This window comes from Euprymna scolopes, chromosome 39, assembly GCF_053919585.1.
Source record: "Euprymna scolopes isolate OS-2025 chromosome 39, ASM5391958v1, whole genome shotgun sequence".
Lineage (NCBI taxonomy): Eukaryota > Metazoa > Mollusca > Cephalopoda > Sepiida > Sepiolidae > Euprymna > Euprymna scolopes.
In genome coordinates this window covers 67,991,063-68,015,505 of record NC_136520.1, presented here as the reverse complement: position 1 = coordinate 68,015,505, position 24,443 = coordinate 67,991,063, and the positions used below count along the sequence as shown (strand labels likewise).

Sequence of the window (24,443 nt, the reverse complement as noted above, 5' to 3'; positions counted from 1 at the left end):
CATCTTCAATTTATGACTAATCAAAAATAAAATATTGGTTATTTTACTTACGTGTTTTTCCAGTGAAATAAACTGGGGACATTAAGGAATCCTTTATTTTCACGCACCCGAATCGTCCGAGATAATAAGCAAAATTCCTCTGCAAAGCAATAATAATAATAATAATAATAATAATAATAATAATAATAAATAATAATAATAATAGTAATAATGATAATAATAATAGTAATGATGATAACAGTAATAATAATAATAAATAATAATAATAATAATAATAATAATAATAAATAATAATAATAATAATAATAATAAATAATAATAATAATAATAATAATAATAAATAATAATAATAATAATAATAAATAATAATAATAATAATAATAATAATGTTAATAATAATAATAATAATAATGTTAATAATAACAATAATAATAATAAATAAAATAGATAAATAATAATAATAATAATAATAATAATAATAATGATAATTATAATAATAACAATAACGATAATAATAATAATAATAATGATAATAATTATAGCAGTACCTGTGGAAATTCCACAGAATGAGAAATATATTAAATCAACAAAGATGTAAATATGTTTTGATAAAGCGGATGTTTTTCTGGATAACACAAAGATTATTCTTTTAGACAGAAAAGCTAATAACATGCAGCAAATATGAGTTTACGAAACTAGTGTCCATTGTATTTTAAATATAGAACTGACCCAAATGAGGTAAATTAATAAATACTAATAAATACTACAAAAGTAATATTGTGCTACATAGTTCAATGCAAATAATAAAAATCACACTGTAAGAAACAATTTTTCCCCAGTCCAGCACTTCTTGCTTTTCTTTTTTGTCCTGTTTCTTTTGAATGTTCCCTTTTTTACATAACGTTTTGCTGAATTTGTTCATACAACAATAATAATACAACAGCAAGTGGAAATTGTGCATTTATCATAAAATACAAAAGTATTAAGACAGAAACATGCACATGCATACACATACACATGTAGATACATATACATACACATGTACATACATATATAACTAAATACATATGATGATTGCTGCATTACGATTGTGTTGTATATATATATATATATATATATATATATATATATATATATATATATATATATATATATATATATATAGCTTAATGTAAAAGGAAAAAAGAAAGATCAATTCCACAAAAGGAGACTTATCCGGATAATGCCAATAATTATTGTTGTCCTATCATATATATATATATATATATATATATATAGATATGATGATTATAATTGCTGCATCTTTCCAGATGATTGCCATCATATTGCATTCTCCCCATCTCGTCGTCCATGCCATCTCCGATGATTCTGCAATCCTGCCGCAGAGTTTTACATCTTAAAGCAGATATGACATACAGAGTGCTACAACACCCACCCTATAGCTCTGACCTAGCCCCATGCGACTTCTTTCAGTTCCCATGCATGAAAGACAGCCTCAGGGGAATCAGATTTCAGTCAACAGAGGAGCTGAAAGAGACATTGGAAAATTGCCTGAAAGGACTACTGAAGAAGGACTTTGAAGAGGTCTTCTAGGATTGATATATATATATAAAAGCAAATAAAAAAAGCAGGCTCCTTTAGTCTTGGACAAACTATGGATACCAACAGAGGCTTGCTTGCGGGTGAAATTGTTGTGGCAGGAGGTGCGCAATCTCCAACCACACCTCTCCTGAGTCGACATTGTTAAATACCGGTAGCAAGTGAAATGTATGTCGGGACAACTAGAAACAAATGCCGAGATAAGCAGAGAACATATACAGCGCCTAAAATTCCCAAATGGTCCCCCATCTGGTACTAACCAGGCTCAATTTTGCTTAACTTCGGTGATCTGACAAGAACCGGTGTATGAACACGATTATGCCGTATATTATTATGCCGGTTGGTCACCCTTGATCTAAGATAACATCTTTACTTACCTGGTGCAGTTTTGTACTCCAATATGATTATGGGGTTGTTCGGTGACTTTGCTGTGTAATTGATGTTGATTTCTTGTCCATCAATCTCAAAGGTATTAAGCTGGCACCTCCCTACAGACTTAAAAGTGGCTGTCCAAGAAAAAAAGAAAAAACAAAAAGGTCATTTTTCGACACCGACATTACATCTCTATTACTTATTATTAGTGATGGGACGATTCCAACACTTTTCTCGATTCCAATACAATGCCTGATTCCGTTTCAAATTCTTTATTCTGATACAAATATCAGAATCTAATTACTTTTTAAATTTCTAAATATATGCATAAATAAAAGAGTTGTCTGTCCAACAGGAAGTAACCAGGGTGTTAAAGAGCATCTCTCCCCTCTCTCTCTCTCTGGCTCTTTCATACTCTCTCTATTTTCTCTCTCTGTGTCTCTATTAGATAGTAGATCGAGAGAGAGAGGGAGAGGGTGGGAGGACGTCAGAGAGATATTTTTGTAGTTAATCCACGTTGCAGGAAGTGACGTTTCGTCTAACCGGATGTCATGTGATGCTACGTGGCAAGGTTGGTGAAACGTTGAGTCTCTCAGAAAAAGCCGAGCCGAGCAGAAGTCTAAAATGGTTCTCTCCTAAGTAAGGGGGGAGATGCGCGCCCCAGACGTGGGACGTGGTAGGTACCCACAGTGGAGACCATCGATGGCGACATCTGCAGATCATGCCTGGGAGAATAAAAGGTTGAAAACCCAACATCTGTCTTGTGTATTCCGGCGAAAACAGCAAGAGAGCTCCACCCAGATGAAGACTCTCCCAGAGCAGCAAAACCAGGTATGAACTTCTATATATAAACACATACATCCACAAGTGTCCTAACCACCAGACAAACGGTTTAAGGGATCTTGGGTCCCGTTCTCTCGTCTCTTAACACTTGTAATATCTCTCTCATCGTCATAAACTTTTTCTCTTCATTAGTAAAATGGACACGTCATCACCAGGGTACCAGTATCCCTCAAGTAAAGTGTCCAAACCCAAATCCGTTTCTTCTCCCTCCCTTATGTAACATATATGTTATTTGGTGCCGTTGACCTTCTTGCCCCCGCATGGGGATATATATATCGAAACCTGGATTGCCACGGACATAACGAGAAAAAGAGATAACGAGGAAAAATAAAGACAAGAAGAGAAATTGAGGAAAAAGGAGGGAGAAAAAAAACGGAGAAGAGACAGTGGAATAAAAAAAGAAAGAATAGTGAAAATGAAGAGAAAAAGAGAATAAGTGAAGAACAGTGAAAAACGGGTAGAGAGAGAGAAAGATAGAGAGAGAGGAAGGAAGAAGAAGAAAAAAATGATTCAGTTATGTGTTGAAAAAGATAGCAAAGGCATGAAGAATACCATACGCATTTAGAAGAAAATTAAACTCCAAAATTAAAAATACGCTGTAAGCTTTGAAAACGACTGAAAAACAAAAGAGAAAAGAAAATTAATTTACCATATTAAAAATAAAAATAAAATTGAAAAACACAGAGAAAGAATTGAAAACACGGAGAAAGAAAAAAAAAACGTATATATATATATATTTAAATAGACAAGACAACACAAACGAACATTTGTTTAAGCAAAATGACATCGAGCTTGTCCACAGTTTATAAACCTGTCAGTCATTTGACATTGTTGAATTTAGTAAAGTGTTACAAAAATAAGGGACAGTGAACTTTTAAATGCATTCGGAATAGCAAGATGTCATTTTAGATTTGAAAAAAAAAAAGAAGAAATTACACTATTGTCGAAAGTATTAGGTGAAATAAAAATCAGGTTGGTGATGTGGCATCCCTCCGGATTAATTTTAAGTAAATTATAATTATATGAATAGAATAGAAGCGGAACTTTTTAATTTAATTCTGTGGTTAATTGTAAAAGAATAATGCTTTTTTTTTTTTAGTTTCAGAAAACCCTTGAACTTTGCTTACGTGGACAATTTGATCTGTGATAATTTTGTTGAACTTTGCTGAAAGTTGTTAGTTATAAGTGAATTAATTAAGTATATATTAATTAAGTATTATTGAATATTGTTAAGTATTGTTGAGTTGCCATGTGTATTTTTCTGTATTTCTTTTTCTGTACTTTTGTTATCTTGCATTTGTATAGCAGATGGGGGCATCGATGGTCTTGCCACGTGGTGTCAATGTAATTTAATTTTTTAAAAATAAGATGATGACAGGATAGAGGTATATCAATTATAAATAATAATTTTTGAGATAACGGGATTATGCAAGGAAAACATAAATGAGAATTTTAAAATGGGATGATGTCGGAAGACAAAAGAATAAGGAATAAGGATTTTTTTTTTATCGAAATACAGTAGTTGGACAGGCAGACGGTTTTCTGGATTATGAGTAATGAGGTCAGGAAGTCAGTCGGTATTTATTCTAGTTTCGAGGTGGTCATGTATACATATTTTTTTTGTTTGTTGTTTTGTTCTTGTAGTTTCGACAGATTTTTTTTGTTCCGGATGCGTAAGTCGGTGGAGGGCGGTACAGAACGTCCTCGTAATAAATTTAAAAAAAAAATCCATATTTTGGTAGGTGCTCAGGGAAGCACGAGATAGTTATAGAGAAATGGGCGATCTCTGTAACTAATATGGACAGTCGGAGGACGTGTCCATTGTGTGTTGACCACACAAAGGTAAATGGGGTAGAATAAATAAAACCGACTTGATTACTCTTGGACCAATTAAGTATAGTCATAGAGGAGGTAAATTAATTAAGAACATTTGATGTGAAATGGTGAAGGTTTGGGATGGGATTTTTTTTGTTTTTGTTTTTGTGCTACCTAGGAGTAAAGAAGATTGTCCGTAAATCCTGAGATGTAAGTAGGAGGCAGATGGACCTCGATTTTGTGTTTTATTGTTGTTCGGCTAGGAGCCGTGAAATTATCGACCACGAGTAGTGTCGACCGGGAGCAAAGGATGCTCTGGAAGTCCCGAGATGGGTACGAAGAAGCCATGGAGTCATAAAGGAGTTTGACCTTGAAGAGCGCAGGGTAGCGCTATATGGCAATTTTATTGTTGTATTTATTTAATTTTGAGTTTATCGATTTATCGTAGGACAGTCTTCTTGCCAGCGGGTAGCATATGTATTCCCTCCTTAGTTTAGTTAGTTAGTTATTAAAAATGTATGGCTTTGCCATACATTTTGATAAAAAAGGGGTGGAGGAAGAATTTTAGAAGTAAAATGTTACCCTATTGTGAATTAAAGGTACCAAATTAAAAAAAAAAACCATGCTGGGTGAATTTAATTGGTATTATTAAATTAAATTATTTTGGAATAGATTTGGTTGGTTTAGTTATATTTTAGGGACGTTTAGCGCGTAGTTGCATTTTTTTCATGAGAATTACAAGGCGATTAGGCTGTAGAAAGCAGTTTTTTCTGTTGTTTTATTTTTTTTTATAAGCCACGGTATTGTCACAAATTAGAAAATTTGGCAGGGGAAATACTATTTTAGAGTAATGAGAACCCTGTTAAAACAATACTAGTGGTTCCAGTGAGTTGGAAGATGCCACGTAGGCCCAAGCAACGGCAATAAGTCTTGTCCAACAAAAGTCTGGCGTGCGAGGTCGCGATAATTCCTCAGGGTACGGAGCGACTGGACAGTCGGTACCAAGCCTAATCACGGAGAGATAGAAGAAAGGGAAAGATGCAGATTACGTAAGGGACAAGATAGAGCCTTATTATTTTTTTTATTTTTTTAGAGGAATGTGTGAGGGATATCTGGGTTGGAATCTTGGGACTTGCTGGGAATACGGAAAAATCACAAAGGGAAAGCTACTTAGTTAGAAATCGATGCGCAAGTAAGCTTTGGCGCATTAGTTAGGGAGTGATGATTCCGTATCTTGTCGGGTTCCAGGAACTCAAACAGGCTCCGAGTGAATCAGTGTGAAGGCGTATCTTGGCTTAGACCAACCAAGGGAGTTAGTAGAAGAGCTTTGTGAAATCCCGAAGTAGTAGATTGAATAGAACAAAGCTCCAGTAATAGGACCACTCAGAGAAAGACGTCAGGGCATTACAGTAAAGGAAAAAAAAACTGGGACTTAGGCCTATGCTGAAAGTCGAGAACGCGAGTGGGATGGTTGGGTCGGTAGAGCATCAGACTTTTAATCTGAGGGTCTGGGGTTCGAGTCCCCATGCGATAAAGCTACCACCAACATGGAGCATCCGACGTTCTGGTCGTAATTGCGATATGCTGGCCCCATTTCGAAAAAGTGATCGAAAATGGAGTCTCCATTTGTTTGGCCAAGTGGTCCAAATAAAGAGCAGAGTCAGTGGAAAATATCCAACAATGCGACCGCCTAGACAAGATGTATATCTGCAAAGCTGTATCTTTGTCTAACTTGGAAGCAAGTTAATGTCGAGGAGGGACTTTCGAGAAGCAGCAGAAGGGTTGATAGTGTTGTAGAAGAGTACTGGTGCCTGATCTTTCTTGGAAAAGGGGTGAGTCCGGAAAGTGAAAGAATAAAGATGTACTTCGGACATAATTATTTTTTTTAGTTAGTTAGTTATTAAAAATGTATGGCTTGCCATACATTTTGATAAAAAAGGGGTGGAGGAATGTTAAAGAGCATCTCTCCCCTCTCTCTCTCTGGCTCTTTCATACTCTCTCTATTTTCTCTCTCTGTGTCTCTATTAGATAGTAGATCGAGAGAGAGGGGAAGATGGTGGGAGGAGGTCAGAGAGATATTTTTGTAGTTAATCCACGTTGCAGGAAGTGACGTTTCATCTAACCGGATGTCATGTGATGCTACGTGGCAAGGTTGGTGAAACGTTGAGTCTCTCAGAAAATGCCAAGCCGAGCAGAAGTCTAAAATGGTTCTCTCCTAAGTAAGGGGGAGATGCGCGCCCCAGACGTGGGACGTGGTAGGTACCCACAGTGGAGACCATCGATGGCGACATCTGCAGATCATGCCTGGGAGAATAAAAGGTTGAAAACCCAACATCTGTCTTCATCTTGTGTATTCCGGCGAAAACAGCAAGAGAGCTCCACCCAGATGAAGACTCTCCCAGAGCAGCAAAACCAGGTATGAACTTCTATATATAAACACATACATCCACAAGTGTCCTAACCACCAGACAAACGGTTTAAGGGATCTTGGGTCCCGTTCTCTCGTCTTTTAACACTTGTAATATCTCTCTCATCGTCGTAAACTTTTTCTCTTCATTAGTAAAATGGACACGTCATCACCAGGGTACCAGTATCCCTCAAGTAAAGTGTCCAAGTCCAAATCCGTTTCTTCTCCCTCCCTTATGTAACAAGGGACGATCTCTCCTGAACAGGAAGTAAACGGTGGTGATCTCCCCTGATGGTTATATATAGCAGAAACATGGGCACAACCATTTGTTTTTCGTGTTGAGCTCAATAACGATTTGGAAGGACACAAATTCTCATTTTACACAATCATTAAAATAGAGAATTTTTTTTTTTTTGGAAGGGGGGGGTCGGATTACCTTATAAATCCATGTAATAGGTGCCTATATTTTTGCAAACATACAAAAATAATTCTTGTGTGGGCGTTCTACAGATTTTTAGTTCTACTGGTAGTTTAAAATCAATAACTATTCATAGTTTCATCATTAGTACGAGCTACGGAAAAATAAGTTTTAAACAAATAAGAACAATTTATTTTATTGCGGACTATTATCCTCATCTTTTTTTTTAGTTGTTGTTGTCTCATGACGTTTCGACCAACTATTCCTCTGGCCTTCGACAGGATAGGAACTCCGAATCTCCTAACTGCATTCTCAGCAATTACTGCCTTCCATAGTTGTCGTCTCACTACGTTTTTGGCCAAATAAGCCTCTGGCCGGCTTTGGGTAGGATTGAAACCGCTATCTTCAGACAATGATCATCAGAGATTCAATGTTTCTATCCACCGTGCCATGGGCTCTGAAGGGCGATCAAGGCTGGATTTTTTAGTCTTATAAATCCATGTTTATTTATTATCTGATCTGATGGTATATATATTATTTAATTGAAATTCATTGAGAAACGTGGTGAGATGACAACAACAACAACTATGGAAGGCAGTAATGGCTGAGAATGCAGGTAGGAGCTTTAGAATTCCTATCCTGTCGCGGTCACCACCTGACGAAGACCAGACGAATAGTTGGTCGAAACGTCGTGAGACAGCAACTAAAAAAAAAAAAAAACAGATGAGGATAATAGTCCGCAATAAAATAAATTAATAAATAATACTCATCTCAATGAATTCCATATAATATATATATATATATAAATATATATAGAGAAATAAAAAGGAACAAACCGTATTATGTGTTCATCAACGTTTCGTCTTTATTTCGAGACTTCCTAAATAAAGACGAAACGTTGATGAACACATAATATGGTTTGTTCCTTTTTATTTCTCTATTTTGTCGGAATACTATTTCCATATTTCTCATCATAAATATATATATATATATATATATATATATATATATATAGATAGATAGATAGATAAAAATATATAAATATACATAAATATATATATAATAATTTATAAATAAAAACAAAATAAAAAGAATCGTTTTTGACATCGGAAAAATAGACGCAAACATTTTCTGATTCCAATACCTCAAATAAGTCCCAATTTTTTCCGATTCCAATTCTGATTAATCATCACAGCACTACTCGCTATGTCTATATTAGTGTGTGGACGATGTTTTGGAATCAGAATTGGAAATCGGAAAAAATCGAAACTTTTTTCTGGTATCGGAATTGGTATCGGAATCGGAAAAAAAGCTGAATAATTCCCGATGCCAAAAACTATTCCTTTAATTATCCTTTTTTTTTTATTTGATTTTATTTAAAAAGACCACTCAGCTATTTCTAAAGAATATACCTAAGACATATTTTGTTTTAGCTGAGTTTTCTGATAATTTTTTCGTTTTCTTTAAATCAAACATTTTTCTTTTTAAATGTGAGAAATGTAATAAAAAGTAGAAATGTAATAAAAAGTAGAAAGGTTTTTAAGATTTGGGTTCGGTTGACTCAAAAGTGTACAAAGTAATCCATTTACCGCCATTAACCTTTAAGACGTCGTTGTGAACAGAGCAGGGGACTGAATTTAACCGAGTCACGGTTAAATTGATATAACTTAATTCACTTTTCGACGTCAGTTTCCAATTGCAGTTAAGAGTTCTGAAAAAAAATAAGTAAATAAAAATAACAATAAAAATAAATAAATTAAAATAAAAAAAATCAAAAGAAAAAATAGGTGCCTGTGTACATTGATGATTTTTTTAAATCAGCGCATTTCAGGTGGAAACATTATTACGTACTTACGTATCATATCGAAATAATACGTTCTTACGTATCATGTCGAAATAATATGTACTTACGTATCATGTCGAAATAATACGTACTTACGTATCATGTCGAAATTAGTATAAGTTTAAAAAATTAAGAAAAATGATCCAATAGAAGATTTCGAAATCTAGTTTTTAGTTTTTAGAAGAGAAATCATCCACAATAACGGTCCGACATTTTGTATTTTAAAATGGCCGACTGTCAAATTGTAACGTGGCTGTTAAGCTCGAACCGTATTCTTTACAGTTCAAGCATCTCTCGGACCCCCACGCTGTCTGGTACAGTCGAAAAGAAACAGCCAAACAAAAAACAAATCCGACTTTGCATTTTTTTTTTTTATTTTAACACAAGTCGTTTATTACCGTTACTTTCCAAACAATGTCTGTATCTTTTTCTTTTTTTTTTTAACTGTTCATCCCGTCTGACATGAGATTAACAAAACTCGCTGTCTCGACACCAGCTTAAAAGTATCTCGTCGCCACTGCGGGGCCACACATCCATTTCACTCGGCTAGCGTTTTTCTTTCTATTCTCCTACCACACGTCGGTTACAGAAGCTATCCTCGACTTTACACATTCAACTATTGCTGTGCGGACTTTTCTTCTCTCTCGACCACGTGGTGTCCTTTTTTTTACTTTTTCTTGTCGCACAAGCTCACACACGCTTCCTAATTTGCATATGTGCTTTTTTGGCTACTGCTGCGAATATCTTCGCAAACCAGCTATCCTACAGTTCCTGCTGATATTTTCCCATGCGCTCATACGCCCTCTGTTACAAAATTGACCGATCGCAGTTACCTCCCCTTGATTTTGATACTCTTTTCCATATCTTCTCTTCTTCTTCTTCTTCTTCTTCTTCTTCTTCTTCTTCTTCTTCTTCTTCTATCTATCTATCTATCTTCTATCTTCTATTTCTATCTTCTTCTATCTATTCTATCTTCTTCTATCTATTCTTCTATCTTCTATCTATTCTTCTATCTATTCTATTCTATCTATCTTCTATCTATATAAATAAAATGAACTCATTTTTTCCCGTCGGATTTTGACATTAATAGGATTAAAAATCAAGATATTTCATGCAAATATAATATGCACAAACGGCAGAACAATATCTGAGGTGTGTTATAGTTTTATTATTTCTCAAATTCCTCGATAATCTTCGATTTCTATACTTTTTCTGCTGAGAAGTCACGGCCAAAATCGGTTAAGATCAATGGAAGTGGTAAAATATTTTCTCTCTAATAAATTCCTCCTCCCCCTGCCACCACTTAACACCGTTTGGGGATCGTTCACAAGGAACAGTTGAGAAGAGAACACCGGTTTGGCTTCGTAGTTCTTTCATGTGAAGTTATTTAAAATCACTAAACTAAGCTGCAGTGCTCTGTGGCGTAGTGGTTAGCGTGTTGGACAATTCATATTATATTTTCACGTTCGCGCCGACCTACCGTAGTCGTTTTTTTTGTTTTTTTTTTTCCTAAACAACTGGAATAGACTTTTCTTGGTGGCCGAACTGTTAACGTTGCAGATGTTTTTTTTTTGGTTTTTTTTCACACTTTATTTTCCTACTTTTACTCATGACTCCGGGTTTGATCCTTCCTACTTACCTACCATAACATTTTTTAAAACTCCCCCCCCCCGTCCCGGAAACAAACACTCGGGCAACGCCGGGTACCCCCGCTAGTAAAAACATAAAATAAAACCCCATAAATCGATAAATTTTATTTGTAATTATTTTTTTATTTGATAATTTTTTTCGTATTTTTGTTGGGATTTATACTAATTTCGACATGACAAGAAAGCATGTAATAATGTTTTCCCCTGAAATGCGTTGGCTAAAAAGATCACCAATCTTCACAAACACTCAAATATATTGAAATAAAAAAAAATAAAAATAAAGAAAAAGGATGGCACTTTTAAAAGCTATCGTTATGAAATGAATATTAAAATTTTAAATCTAAGAAAACCAAAACACTACGTCTGCCTTTTTTACCTTTAAAGATATGAAGCTTTTCACTCTGTCTCCATTTTATTTTTATTAATCATTTTTTTTTTTTACACGGTGGTCATCACTTATCAAGGTCCGCAAGCCACTCAGGGATAAGGGTAATTGCAAGTACAGTACGTTGGAGGCATCCTATTTCTTTTAACATTGTCACGTGAGCGGCGTGCTGGCACTTGAAGAGACTTAAAATATCTCCATTTTATCATCCCATCTGACTACTACTAGATTTTTAGATTTCCAGGAAGAAAAAAAATCATTAGTAAAAATGAAATCGCTAACAAACACTCGAGACCGAGTCGAAATCTTCATATCTTTAAAAATGAATAAATGCTTTTTTTTTTAAAGTACATATTGTTTGTAGCTTTTTTAAATTTCAAATTTTAATATTAATTTCATAACGATATTTTAAAATAAATGTGTAATACTATTTATTATTATTATTATTTATGTAAAAAATTTATTATAAATAAAAATAATGTAAAATGAACAAATAGCAATAATTGAAAATATAAAACATTAAAATAAATACAAATAAAACCAATAAAAACAACTATGTTAAAATAAAATAAACAATAATTTTTAATGAATAAATAACACTAAAATAAAAAAAATAACACTAAAATAAATAACACTAAAATAAATAAATAACACTAAAATAAATAAATAACACTAAAATAAATAAATAACACTAAAATAAATAACACTAAAATAAATAAATAACACTAAAATAAATAACACTAAAATGAATAACACTAAAATAAATAACACTAAAATAAATAAATAACACTAAAATAAATAAATAACACTAAAATAAATAACACTAAAATAAATAACACTAAAATAAATAAATAACACTAAAATAAATAACACTAAAATAAATAACACTAAAATAAATAACACTAAAATAAATAAATAACACTAAAATAAAAAAAATAACACTAAAATAAATAACACTAAAATAAATAAATAACACTAAAATAAATAAATAACACTAAAATAAATAAATAACACTAAAATAAATAACACTAAAATAAATAAATAACACTAAAATAAATAACACTAAAATGAATAACACTAAAATAAATAACACTAAAATAAATAAATAACACTAAAATAAATAAATAACACTAAAATAAATAACACTAAAATAAATAACACTAAAATAAATAAATAACACTAAAATAAATAACACTAAAATAAATAACACTAAAATAAATAACACTAAAATAAATAAATAACACTAAAATAAATAAATAACACTAAAATAAATAACACTAAAATAAATAAATAACACTAAAATAAATAAATAACACTAAAAAAAATAAATAACACTAAAATAAATAACACTAAAATAAATAAATAACACTAAAATAAATAACACTAAAATGAATAACACTAAAATAAATAACACTAAAATAAATAAATAAAACTAAAATAAATAAATAACACTAAAATAAATAACACTAAAATAAATAACACTAAAATAAATAAATAACACTAAAATAAATAACACTAAAATAAATAAATATCACTAAAATAAATAACACTAAAATAAATAAATATCACTAAAATAAATAACACTAAAATAAATAAATAACACTAAAATAAATAACACTAAAATAAATAAATATCACTAAAATAAATAAAACTAAAATAAATAAATATCACTAAAATAAATAACACTAAAATAAATAACACTAAAATAAATAAATATCACTAAAATAAATAAAACTAAAATAAATAAATATCACTAAAATAAATAACACTAAAATAAATAACACTAAAATAAATAACACTAAAATAAGTAACACTAAAATAAATAAATAACACTAAAATTAATAACACTAAAATAAATAAATATCACTAAAATAAATAACACTAAAATAAATAAATATCACTAAAATAAATAACACTAAAATAAATAAATAACACTAAAATAAATAACACTAAAATAAATAAATAACACTAAAATGAACAACACTAAAATAAATGACACTAAAATAAATAACACTAAAATAAATAACACTAAAATAAATAAATAACACTAAAATAAATAACACTAAAATAAATAACACTAAAATAAATAACACTAAAATAAATAAATAACACTAAATAAATAACACTAAAATGAATAACACTAAAATAAATAAATAACACTAAATAAATAAATAACACTAAAATAAATAACACTATAATAAATAACACTAAAATAAATAAATAACACTAAAATAAATAACACTAAAATAAATAAATAACACTAAAATGAATAACACTAAAATAAATAACACTAAAATGAATAACACTAAAATAAATAAATAACACTAAATAAATAAATAACACTAAAATAAATAACACTAAAATAATCAAATAACACTAAAATAAATAACACTAAAATAAATAACACTAAAATAAATAAATAACACTAAAATAAATAAATAACACTAAATAAATAACACTAAAATAAATGACACTAAAATAAATAACACTAAAATAAATAAATAACACTAAAATAAATAACACTAAAATAAATAACACTAAAATAAATAAATAAATAAATACAAATAAAAATACACACGGATGTGTTAACATAAAATAAATAACAATAATATAAAATAAATAAATACAAATAAAGCAAACACAAATGCGTTAAAATAAAATGAATAACAATAATTTAAAATAAGTAACAATAAAAAATCACAAAATATATAAATACAAATAAAAGAAATAAATGCAAGTATATTAAAATGATATAAATAACAATCATGCTAAATAAATAAGTAACAATAAAAAATAAATAAAATAAATAAATACAAATATATTATAATTTAAAATAGCTATAAATAAGGATATATATAATTTTCAATGAAAAGGGGGAAACAAAATTCTCGACAATTCGTCTGTTCAGTGGGTTTTATTCAAACAACCGTTTTCAAATGTAGAGCATATCCCTTCAGTTTCCAGTTAGTGTGGGATATTCAGGATAAAAGTATGGATAGTTTTGTCGCCATTTTTTATCCATCCATCCACAGCTTTTTTTTTCTGGTGGGGCATAGGCCATCCACAACTTTGTAGACGCTTTTGTTGCAAAGAGTTCTTTTTTCGGAATAAGGGTGCTAGCCCCACGCCCAACCTTCCCAGAAGGTACATACAGCGCCTAGCCTTCCCAAATGGTCACCGATCTGGTACTGGTCAGGCTCAATGTTGCTTAATTTCGGTGATCTGGCAAGAACCGGTGTGTCAACGTGATTGTGCCGTACACAATTTTTGTAGTTATTCTCTGTGCAGACTGTTTTTAATTGTTAGATATTATACCTCAGTTTCAATTGTTAGATATTATACCTCAGTTTCAATTGTTAGATATTATACCTCAGTTTCAATTGTTAGATATTATACCTCAGTTTCAATTTTTAGATATTATACCTCAGTTTCAATTGTTATATATTATACCTCAGTTTCAATTTTTAGATATTATACCTCAGTTTCAATTGTTAGATATTATACCTCAGTTTCAATTTTTAGATATTATACCTCAGTTTCAATTTTTAGATCTTATACCTCAGTTTCAATTGTTAGATATTATACCTCAGTTTCAATTGTTAGCTATTATACCTCAGTTTCAATTGTTAGATATTATACCTCAGTTTCAATTGTTAGATATTATACCTCAGTTTCAATTGTTAGATATTATACCTCAGTTTCAATTGTTAGATATTATACCTCAGTTTCAATTGTTAGATATTATACCTCAGTTTCAATTTTTAGATATTATACCTCAGTTTCAATTGTTAGATATTATACCTCAGTTTCAATTGTTAGATACTATACCTCAGTTTCAATTGTTAGATATTATACCTCAGTTTCAATTGTTAGATATTATACCTCAGTTTCAATTGTTAGATATTATACCTCAGCTTCAATTGTTAGATATTATACCTCAGTTTCAATTGTTAGATATTATACCTCAGTTTCAATTGTTAGATATTATACCTCAGTTTCAATTGTTAGATATTATACCTCAGTTTCAATTGTTAGATGTTATACCTCATTTTCAATTGTTAGATATTATACCTCAGTTTCAATTGTTAGATATTATACCTCAGTTTCAATTGTTAGATATTATACCCCAGTTTCAGATAATGTCAGGTCATCAAGAGAGAATACGCGCTGTTTCTGGGCCAACCTCTCAACAGCTTCTTATGCGTACCAACCCCCTCACTAATACGAAGTTATATTATCTGAATTGCAAGTAAACTAACTGTTTAAATCAATAAAAAGATTGCTTGCAATTTAGATAATACGGTCTTACATCAGTAAGAGGGCGCTATGCATAAATAGCTGTGGAGAGATTGGCCCCCGAAACAATGGGTATTCTCTTTTGATGACCTGACATTGTCTGGAAACCGAAATACAATACCTCCATAATTGAAAACAGCTTACAAATGGAATAACGACCAAAAGAAAGTGACAAAACAATTCATATTTCTATCCAGAACATCTGACACTAACTGGGAGCTGAAGGGATATAAATACTTCACATTTGAAAACGGTGGTTTGAAAAAAACTCACTGAATAGATGAATCGTCAAGCTTTTTGTTTCTGCCTTTCCATTTTAAATTCATATCGTCGGATTTTTATTCCGGCATTTCAAAACAATATACCGACTTTCTTTTAATAACTTTCTCCGTGACAAGAAAAACGAGAAAATAAAGAAAGAAAATGCACAAAATTTCAGAAGATGAAGTTTTGCTTCGAAATCTATTAATCTTAAACAATAAATATTGTTTATCCTCATAACCCTGCATCATTATTTGGCTCCCAAACGCATATAATACATACGTATTCACCCGACGCGTACTTAAGCAATTAAGCGAAGCCGCCGAAGCCCACCATAAATTTGTTTGTAAACAAACTTATGGTTTGAGCACTGTAAGCGACGGGCGGGTGTGGATTTAATACACACTCGAGGATAAATATTTACGGCACTGATTCGACTGCCGACTGTCAACTCCAAGGTTGTAGGTTCGATCCACGGCTGAGGAAAGGTGTATGTCTAGCCACACTGATGAGTTGTGATACAACGAAACAGTACTCTATGTGGATGCCTATATATATATATATATATATATATATATATATATATATATATATATATATATACTCCTGTATTTTCCTTTTGTGTGTCTATTTGATATTTATACTAATGCCCCTTTTTTTTCTATTCATTTAAAAAGAAAATACAAGTTTGTTTTATATGGGTCGTGGAATTTCATTCATCTGCAAAAGATCTAACTAATTTGCATATTCTTTTAAACATTCATTTTAATTAATTCTCTACTAGTTTTTTTTGGTTTTCTTACAGGATGATCATCTTTAGTTAAATATTAAATGTAACTATATATTCATGCAGATATTCTACATGATTTATACTTATTTATTATTATTATTATCATTATTATTATTATTATTATTAGTAGTAGTAGTAGTAGTAGTAGTATATCTATAATATTTGCATAAGAAGATTATAGTACACACATACCTCTTTCTATATATACTAGCATGGGTGCCCGGCGTTGCCCGGGTGTTTAGAGGTGTATTCTTAGCAAAAAAAAAAAAAGGGGGGTAATTTTTTAAACTTTGACCCCTATTATGACCCCTGAAAATTTATTGTTTTGGCCTCAAATCAAGTTATTACGTTAGATCCATGACCACGGAACCTATATCTAAAATTTCAAGGGTGTAGACCCAAAATTGTCGGAGGAGTTTGGTAGAGTTCTTAAAGGTCAAATCGTTGAAATTTGACCCCTTAACAGCCAAATTTCTGGCTGACACCCGTCACATCGATTTTCTCAAATCTCAGTACCCGGTATTTCAAATTTCGAGTCTATAGACTAAAAATTGTCAGAGTTATTGCGTAGGGAAATGTACACAGACAGACAGACACACAGACACACAGACAGACAGACAGACAGACACGTTCACTTTTATAGATATATAGATGTATGCGTATATATATTTGTTTAAGAAAATTTGCCTACCAAACTCCTCTGTCAATTTTTGGTCTACAGACATGAAACTTCATATATAGGGTATTGGAACCCATGCGAAACTTTACATTTAGGTTTTAGCCGGGGGAAATCGGTACAAAATGTGAAAATTAAAGAAATGGAATTTGCCAGGTGGAGGTCAAACGACGGCATTACGAATATGCATGCGTAACATAATAGCTATTGGTTCATGTTTTAATTTTTAGCTTTGTAGCAAACATGTCTTCATGGCTCAGGGATTAACGACACAGGAAAAAGCAAATTAAACATTTGGGTTTCGATTCTCGGTGGTGGCATACGACTCATTTTTTTAAACTTTTTAAATCATTACTATATTTGGGGTCCAATATAATATAATAATAAATACGAAATCTGCATTAATAAAAAATATCATATTTAAGTGTACTATACGACTGGAAAATGCCAAGCGGCTTGCTAGTATATATATAACGATATTTCTCGCACTTAAAGTTGGCCTTGTGAGTTTGTTCCTTGCTAATGGAGTTAGAGATGGCTTCGTGGCCGGGTTCGGATCTCCCAACCAGTGGTAATTGTGACACCCTGCACTTATGATTCCTGAAAGGATGAAACACTAGTGTCCGTAGGTATGTAAAATTTATTATTACAATATATATATATATATATATACATATATATATATATATATATATATTCATCCTCATACAGTACTGTTTCGCTGTTTCACAGCTCATCAGTGCGGCTAGACAAGCAACTACCTCAAGCCAGGATCGAAATCCGATCGCCCAAATGACAGTCGGAGCTTCTAACCGTTGAGCTGCTGCTGCTATGCGGGCGGTGAATTAACAATGTTTTGACATTGTCCAAAATACCTAAGCTCAATTTGTTTACACAAAGAGCATACATATATATATATATATATATATATATATATATATATATATATATATATATATATATATATATATATGCAGGTTTATATGCGATTGCAGGAGATTAAATGACTGACAAAATAATTTCCCAACGAAGAACTCAAAAATAAATTAAAATTTTTTTAATGTACTTTTCAAGGTTTAAAAACTTCCAAGTTTACATATACATATATATAGTCATCCACATACAGTACTGGTTCGCTGTATCACAGCTCATTAGTCGAACTTATTTACATTTAGAATTCCCTACTTGCTACCCATTTCCCTGACTGTACCAACATGCAGAAAATTAAATGTAATGTGAACAAACATCCTTTTAATTCTAATAGTCTCTTCCATCGAACCACTTGCCTTTGGAATCCGTCTCTTCTCCCCGTTTCCCCGACTATAGCAGCATGCAGAAATTTAAATGTAATGTGAACAACTCTTTACTTCAGGTGCCCTCCATAAACGTGACCCTTAATTCACAGTAGCCCCCAACGCCTCAGTAGCAACGGTTGGCATGAATATGAATAAAAAAGGTTGTGTTAAAGGAAAAGAAGGAAAAAAGGTATTACCCAGTATTTGTCATGTTGTATTCTGGCAGTGTTAGTATGCCTTCTTTTCCAGGTTCCAAGCTTTCCATTATTGTTGGACAGTACGCTTTTTTGGCTGAGAGAAAAGAGTGAGAGAAAAAGGAGATAATCAAATTTCAAACAATAAAAATATAATAAAATTAGTAAGAAGTCTCTTTTTATCATTTTTTTTTTTTAGGGGGGAGGGATTCTTTGGACGAATGTTCTGTTATTTTCGCAACGTTTCAGTCGATGCACTCCCCGAACTTCTTCAGGTGTATCCTGTCGAACTCAGGAATCCTTCTGTCGAACTCAAGAATCTGCACGGAATTTCGAACGGAACCCACAGAGGTAGCATGCTTTCATTCCGTAGACGTCCAAAGCAATTCGCAATTGTATTTTGAGTGTCGCTCGCACTGAGGATTGGATCTTCTACCTCCAGAAGAATGTACCTTGCACAAGTGAATTTTATCAAGTACACTATCAACTACACCACGGGTCTCTGTGAACAATTCTAGCATAAATTTTACAAGCTTAAACCTATTCTGTTTCTAGTTGCACAATCTTATTACTTATTATTATATGAGGTCGTTCAAAAAGTAAAGCCTCCTATTTTTTAACTAAAAAAGTTAAATAATTTAGTTAAGAATGAGTTTCTAAATAATGATGTTATTATTTCATTCCAAATGTAATTACCAAAAACTGATTAATTAATGAATTTACCAAAAACTGATTAATTAATGGATTTTGTAAGTGTTATAAAACTTGTTGATGTAAACATTCAAAACTATTTGGAAATAAATATATAAACACAGTTTAGTTTACATATGATTTTTTAGGAAATATGTTTGCGTTTCTTGATTTATATTTTTGAATGAAGATAACCATTACTTTTGAAGAATATTATTATGATTTACTATGTCTGCCAGAAAGTTTTCTTTGAAAAAAAAATTCCTGCCAGAAAGTTTTCTATGAAAAAGTTTATGCCAGAAAGTTTTCTTTATTAAAAGTTCCTGCCAGAAATTTTTCTATGAAAATGTTTGTCAGAAAGTTTTCTTTAAAAAAAGTTTCTGCCAGAGATAAAAAGCTATAGCAAACATCTAAATGAGTATTTTAACCATAGTTCCTGATTTCAAAAAGCGAAAAATTAAAAGGTAAATATCTCTATATATTTTTCAACCAAACTTATAATGTAAATTCAAATCTATATTTTTCTCTATTTATTTCTATCTCTAACCCATATTAATTTTCTTATAAATTCTAAATCCAGACCTTTTATTTCAATTTTTTCAGATTCATCTGCCTCACTTTTAATGCTAGGTTTATTTATGGTGTCTTTTAAATTCAATAAAAACCCTTCAAAATTTGCTGACGAGGAGACCTTGCTTATTAAAAAACTATATGTAATTATTGTACGTAACTTGATGTATACCACAATAAAAAGCATTGTTTTCCGAAACGATCGTACAGATAATTGATTTTGTTGTTGTTCCTTCTTATGAAACGGATTTTTAATTTAATTATAATTTGATTTTTAAATTTTAAAATTTGATTTTTAAATTATATATATATATATATATATATATATATATATATATATATATATATATATATATATATATATATATATATATATATATATATATATATATATGAATGAGCAAATAAACTCCGCGGATTAAGGACTATCCATTTATCTAGTGTTTCCTTTTCAGATTAAATATGTTTTTAACTCATTTCAAAGTGTTTTTTAACATATTTTATTAACTGTTTGCTCATATTATAAGCTCTATTTCCTATTTGGTTTTATCGAGCTTTTACATCTGGCTGAGATAATTTTATAAATATTAATTCTTTAATATTTATAATATACTTTAATTTTACCATCTTGGATCATTTTGGTAAATTTAATTGTAATTTTTATTTTATATATATATATATATATATATATATATATATCCTTTTAGACTTTTGGTCTTTTCTCTTGTTGCATACAGCTATTTTATACCCTTTTCGGCCACATTCATAACAATTCACTTTTTAAATAACAATCACTTGTAAAATGATTTTTCCCCTACCATTCCTTGCCATTCACTACCATTCCTTGCAGCATTTTCGTTTTCTTCTATGCTTATGTTTTCCCGTTTTATATTCAGTAACTTTTCACATTTTTCTGTTACCTTTTTGGAACGTTACTTATGCATCTTGTTCCATAATTGATGTATTTCTTTATCTTTTGTTGCAGTTATCATCAGTATACCCTGTATTTAAACATTCAGATGATCGATCATCTCCCTCTCAGTACAGACCATCTGTGTTACTGGAATCTGTGTTAAATAGAGAAGTAGTCAACCATCTCAGCAAAAATAATCTCCTTAGTGACATGCAATATGCTTTCATTCTGCTACATCTACAGCAGATGTGCTTACAGTTATATCTCATAGGATTGGTGAATCTTTCGACAGAGGCTTCTATTCTAAGGCTCTTGACATATCAAAGGCCTTTGATAGGGTATGGCATAAAGGTCTACACCACAAGATCTCCAGCTACACTGTAACTGGAGATTTCTTCTCAATTATTAAATCATTTGATAGATTCATAAGAGTAGTGGTTGAGTGAGAGAAATCAGAAGCTGACAGTATTAATGATGAAGTCCCTCAGGGGTCCATCCTGGGTCCAACTCTCTTCCTGATTTACATCAATGATCTCCCAAATTACATCTTAAGATCATTCGTAGACATTTTTGCTGACGACTACAATGGGGAAATAGGTGGTTGGTTAATTTTAATGCATCTAAAACCAAGCTTCTATCTTTCCATCATCAACACTCTGATCCCCGTCTGGCATAAATTGAAATGAATGGCTCTCGTCTTGGGAAGGTTCTGTATTTTGACAAGCTTTTGGGCTTGACCTTTACTCCTGATCTGAAATGGAACACTTACATCAAACATGTTGCCAAAATCACTTGAAAAAAGGTGGGATCGTTCTACCGCTCCAGTAGATATCTCACCACTGATGCAATTTTCTACCTGTATAAAAGCCACGTACATCCTAGGATGGAGTACTGGGCAGGAGCTGCTAGGAGCATCCTATCTTGCTTTGACTGAGTTCAAAATAGACTTTGTAGTCAAGTAGGGCATGTTATTTTCTCTTCCCTGCAACCCCTTTCCCACAGAAGAAACGTTGCGAGCCTGTCTCTGCTCTATCGTTATTTTCATGGCAAGTGCTCGTCTAAGCTCCAATCTATCGTCCCCCCTCCTTGCCAAATTTTCACGATAAACACTCGTCTCAATAATTTCCCCCACTCTTTATATGTGCCTAAACCTAAACGTAAATTCCATGAACAAAGTTTCTTTCTTAGAACTTCACGCCTGTGGAACTCTCTTCTACTTCTCTGCTTTCCAGCTGGCTACAACACAGTCATCTTCAAGTCCAACGTAAACAAGTTCTTGATGAACCGTTCCCCTTAAGTAATCCAATTTACCAAATTTCCACGACTAACAATTATTACGATATTGTCACATTGATTACTGTACACTCAATAACCCTCATCCTCGAATGGCTTTTATAAGTGGTAAGTCTTATGTAAAAAAATGTTTTCCTTAATTTCCTTGATCCTGATTAATCACACTGGGAATTTACTTTTCAGGCGTATGTAATAAAGTCCTGGTTTTCTTTCAGGTATTTATTACGTATGTGAAACACACTGTCACGTTCGCCAAATATTTTCGACTATATTTCAATCGTTATTTTAACTGAAATATTTTTTTAATTGAAAATTTTTTTTTTTTTGCTTTTTTTTTTTTTCGACAGTATAAAATTTGTGTACTTCGTATTTCCATGAGCACCTAATTTTTTATAATTTTTCTTCGTCAGACCACAACTAATATCTTTTCGAAAAAATGCTTCGTACCTTCTGAAGAAAGTTGGAAAAATTACACTGTCCATAGGTTTGTTATGGAGTTTCGAGAGAGAATTAGTAATCCTTTCGGCAGGGGGGGGGGGAATTGCTCCTATTTTTCCTCTACTTGCTTCGTTAATACATTTTGCAAGATTTCTTGGGTATTTTTTTAGATTAGGTCCACCTCCACAATTTTCTTTTAAATGATAACTTTTATAGGTTTTCGACTATGTTGACGACAAAAATTACATTGAAATTTTGCAGAAATAATTAGTTATCGAGATATAAAAAGTTGTATTATGCATTGCATTTTTTGTCGGCCATCTTTTTTTACGCGCGTGCAATGTCAGTCATAGATGAGTAGATTTGTTTAGGTCGCGCGCGCATGCGCGTAAAAATGGCCGCCAAAGGATACAGTGCATAATATAACTTTTTATATCTCGATAACTACTTATTTCCGCAAAATTCCAATGCGATTTTCGTATTCAGCATAGTCGAAAACCTAAGTAAGTCGTCATTTAAAAGAAAATTGTGGAGGTGGACCTAATCTGAAAATTTACCATTTCTTGTGTGAATATTTGGTTTTGTAAATCTAACCGCTGCTTCTGTTGTTGTTGTTGTTGTTGTAAATGATTTTGTTGGACGTGTTGCTCTCGGTATTGCAATTGACATAATTCGATTTGTTTTTTTGAATCGGTTTATTCTGGTCTTTTCAATGCGTCTGTTTTAAGGCAGAACACATGGTTTTCAGAAATTCTGCCATGATAGTTTTTAAATACAACAGAATCAGAAAACTAACAGAAGAGTCTCAACTATACTACATCTGCTAGATCAATCCAACGACTTGGTGGCCCTGTCGGTGGGGCATTAGAATACGCCGACTGCCCCCCTGCAGAGGGTAAAAGTCCCTCAATGGGGGTCCTGGATATGACTTTAAACTATATCCAGTGGTGAGGGCCCCAGCTTGTGGGTTTGGGGAGTGTGGAGCCACTCTTTAATTACCATTGCTCCCAGGTCCCGGAGTGGTAGTACCTGTTAGGGTCATAACTATGGGTTAAATAGAAACTGATTTGAAAACAACAAATATATTCTATTAAAAAAATTTTCTTCAAAATCTTTGGATTCGGCATTAAATAACCCGAAAAGGGTTGATATGCCGTAAAGCAAAAACAACCAACCAACCAAAGACTTAGTAAAAAAAAGAAAAAAAAACGTATTTTTTTTTTTATTTTTTATTTTTATTTTTGCATAACTAAAACTGCTTGATTTCTACCTTAAATATTTTTTTAGCCGTCATTAATCTTGGAGGATTCCGTTTTTCTTTTTTTCTTTTTTCATTTGACTGTCGACTTTTCACGTGCGATCTTTCTTTTGTTATCGACCTCATATCCATGTGAGTTGTTCGAACCCGATCGTCGCCACTGTTATATCGGGAATTTCGATATAAGCAAAATAATAATCCGAGGTGGAATAATTATATGAATGAAGATTTGAGTAACGCAAATTAGGTTTATTGTACGAATAATACAAAAATAGAATCTAATGAAAGATTTTATATATATACTAGCATGGGTGCCCGGCGTTGCCCGAGTATTTGGAGGTGTATGTTGAGCAAAAAAAAAAAAAAAAAAAGCGGTTAATCTTTTTACCTTTGACCCCTATTATGACCCCTTAAAATTTATTGTTTTGGGCTCAAATC

The 24,443-nt window shown here is 31.9% G+C and overlaps 1 protein-coding gene and 1 pseudogene across 1 annotated transcript in view; both read right to left on the bottom strand.

The window, feature by feature from the left end:
• The window catches only part of LOC145263826 (uncharacterized), a 187,262-nt gene that overhangs the window by 22,092 nt on the left and 140,727 nt on the right, over positions 1 to 24,443 (bottom strand). Inside the window, exons 11-14 of the mRNA XM_080120892.1 lie at positions 18,847 to 18,940; positions 9,044 to 9,165; positions 1,977 to 2,105; positions 52 to 139 (exon numbers count right to left, since the gene is read on the bottom strand). Of these exons, the coding sequence (XP_079977018.1) occupies positions 52 to 139; positions 1,977 to 2,105; positions 9,044 to 9,165; positions 18,847 to 18,940 (433 nt within the window). The remainder of the gene's footprint in view (positions 1 to 51; positions 140 to 1,976; positions 2,106 to 9,043; positions 9,166 to 18,846; positions 18,941 to 24,443) is intronic.
• LOC145263962 (5S ribosomal RNA) lies at positions 1,812 to 1,928 on the bottom strand (annotated as a pseudogene).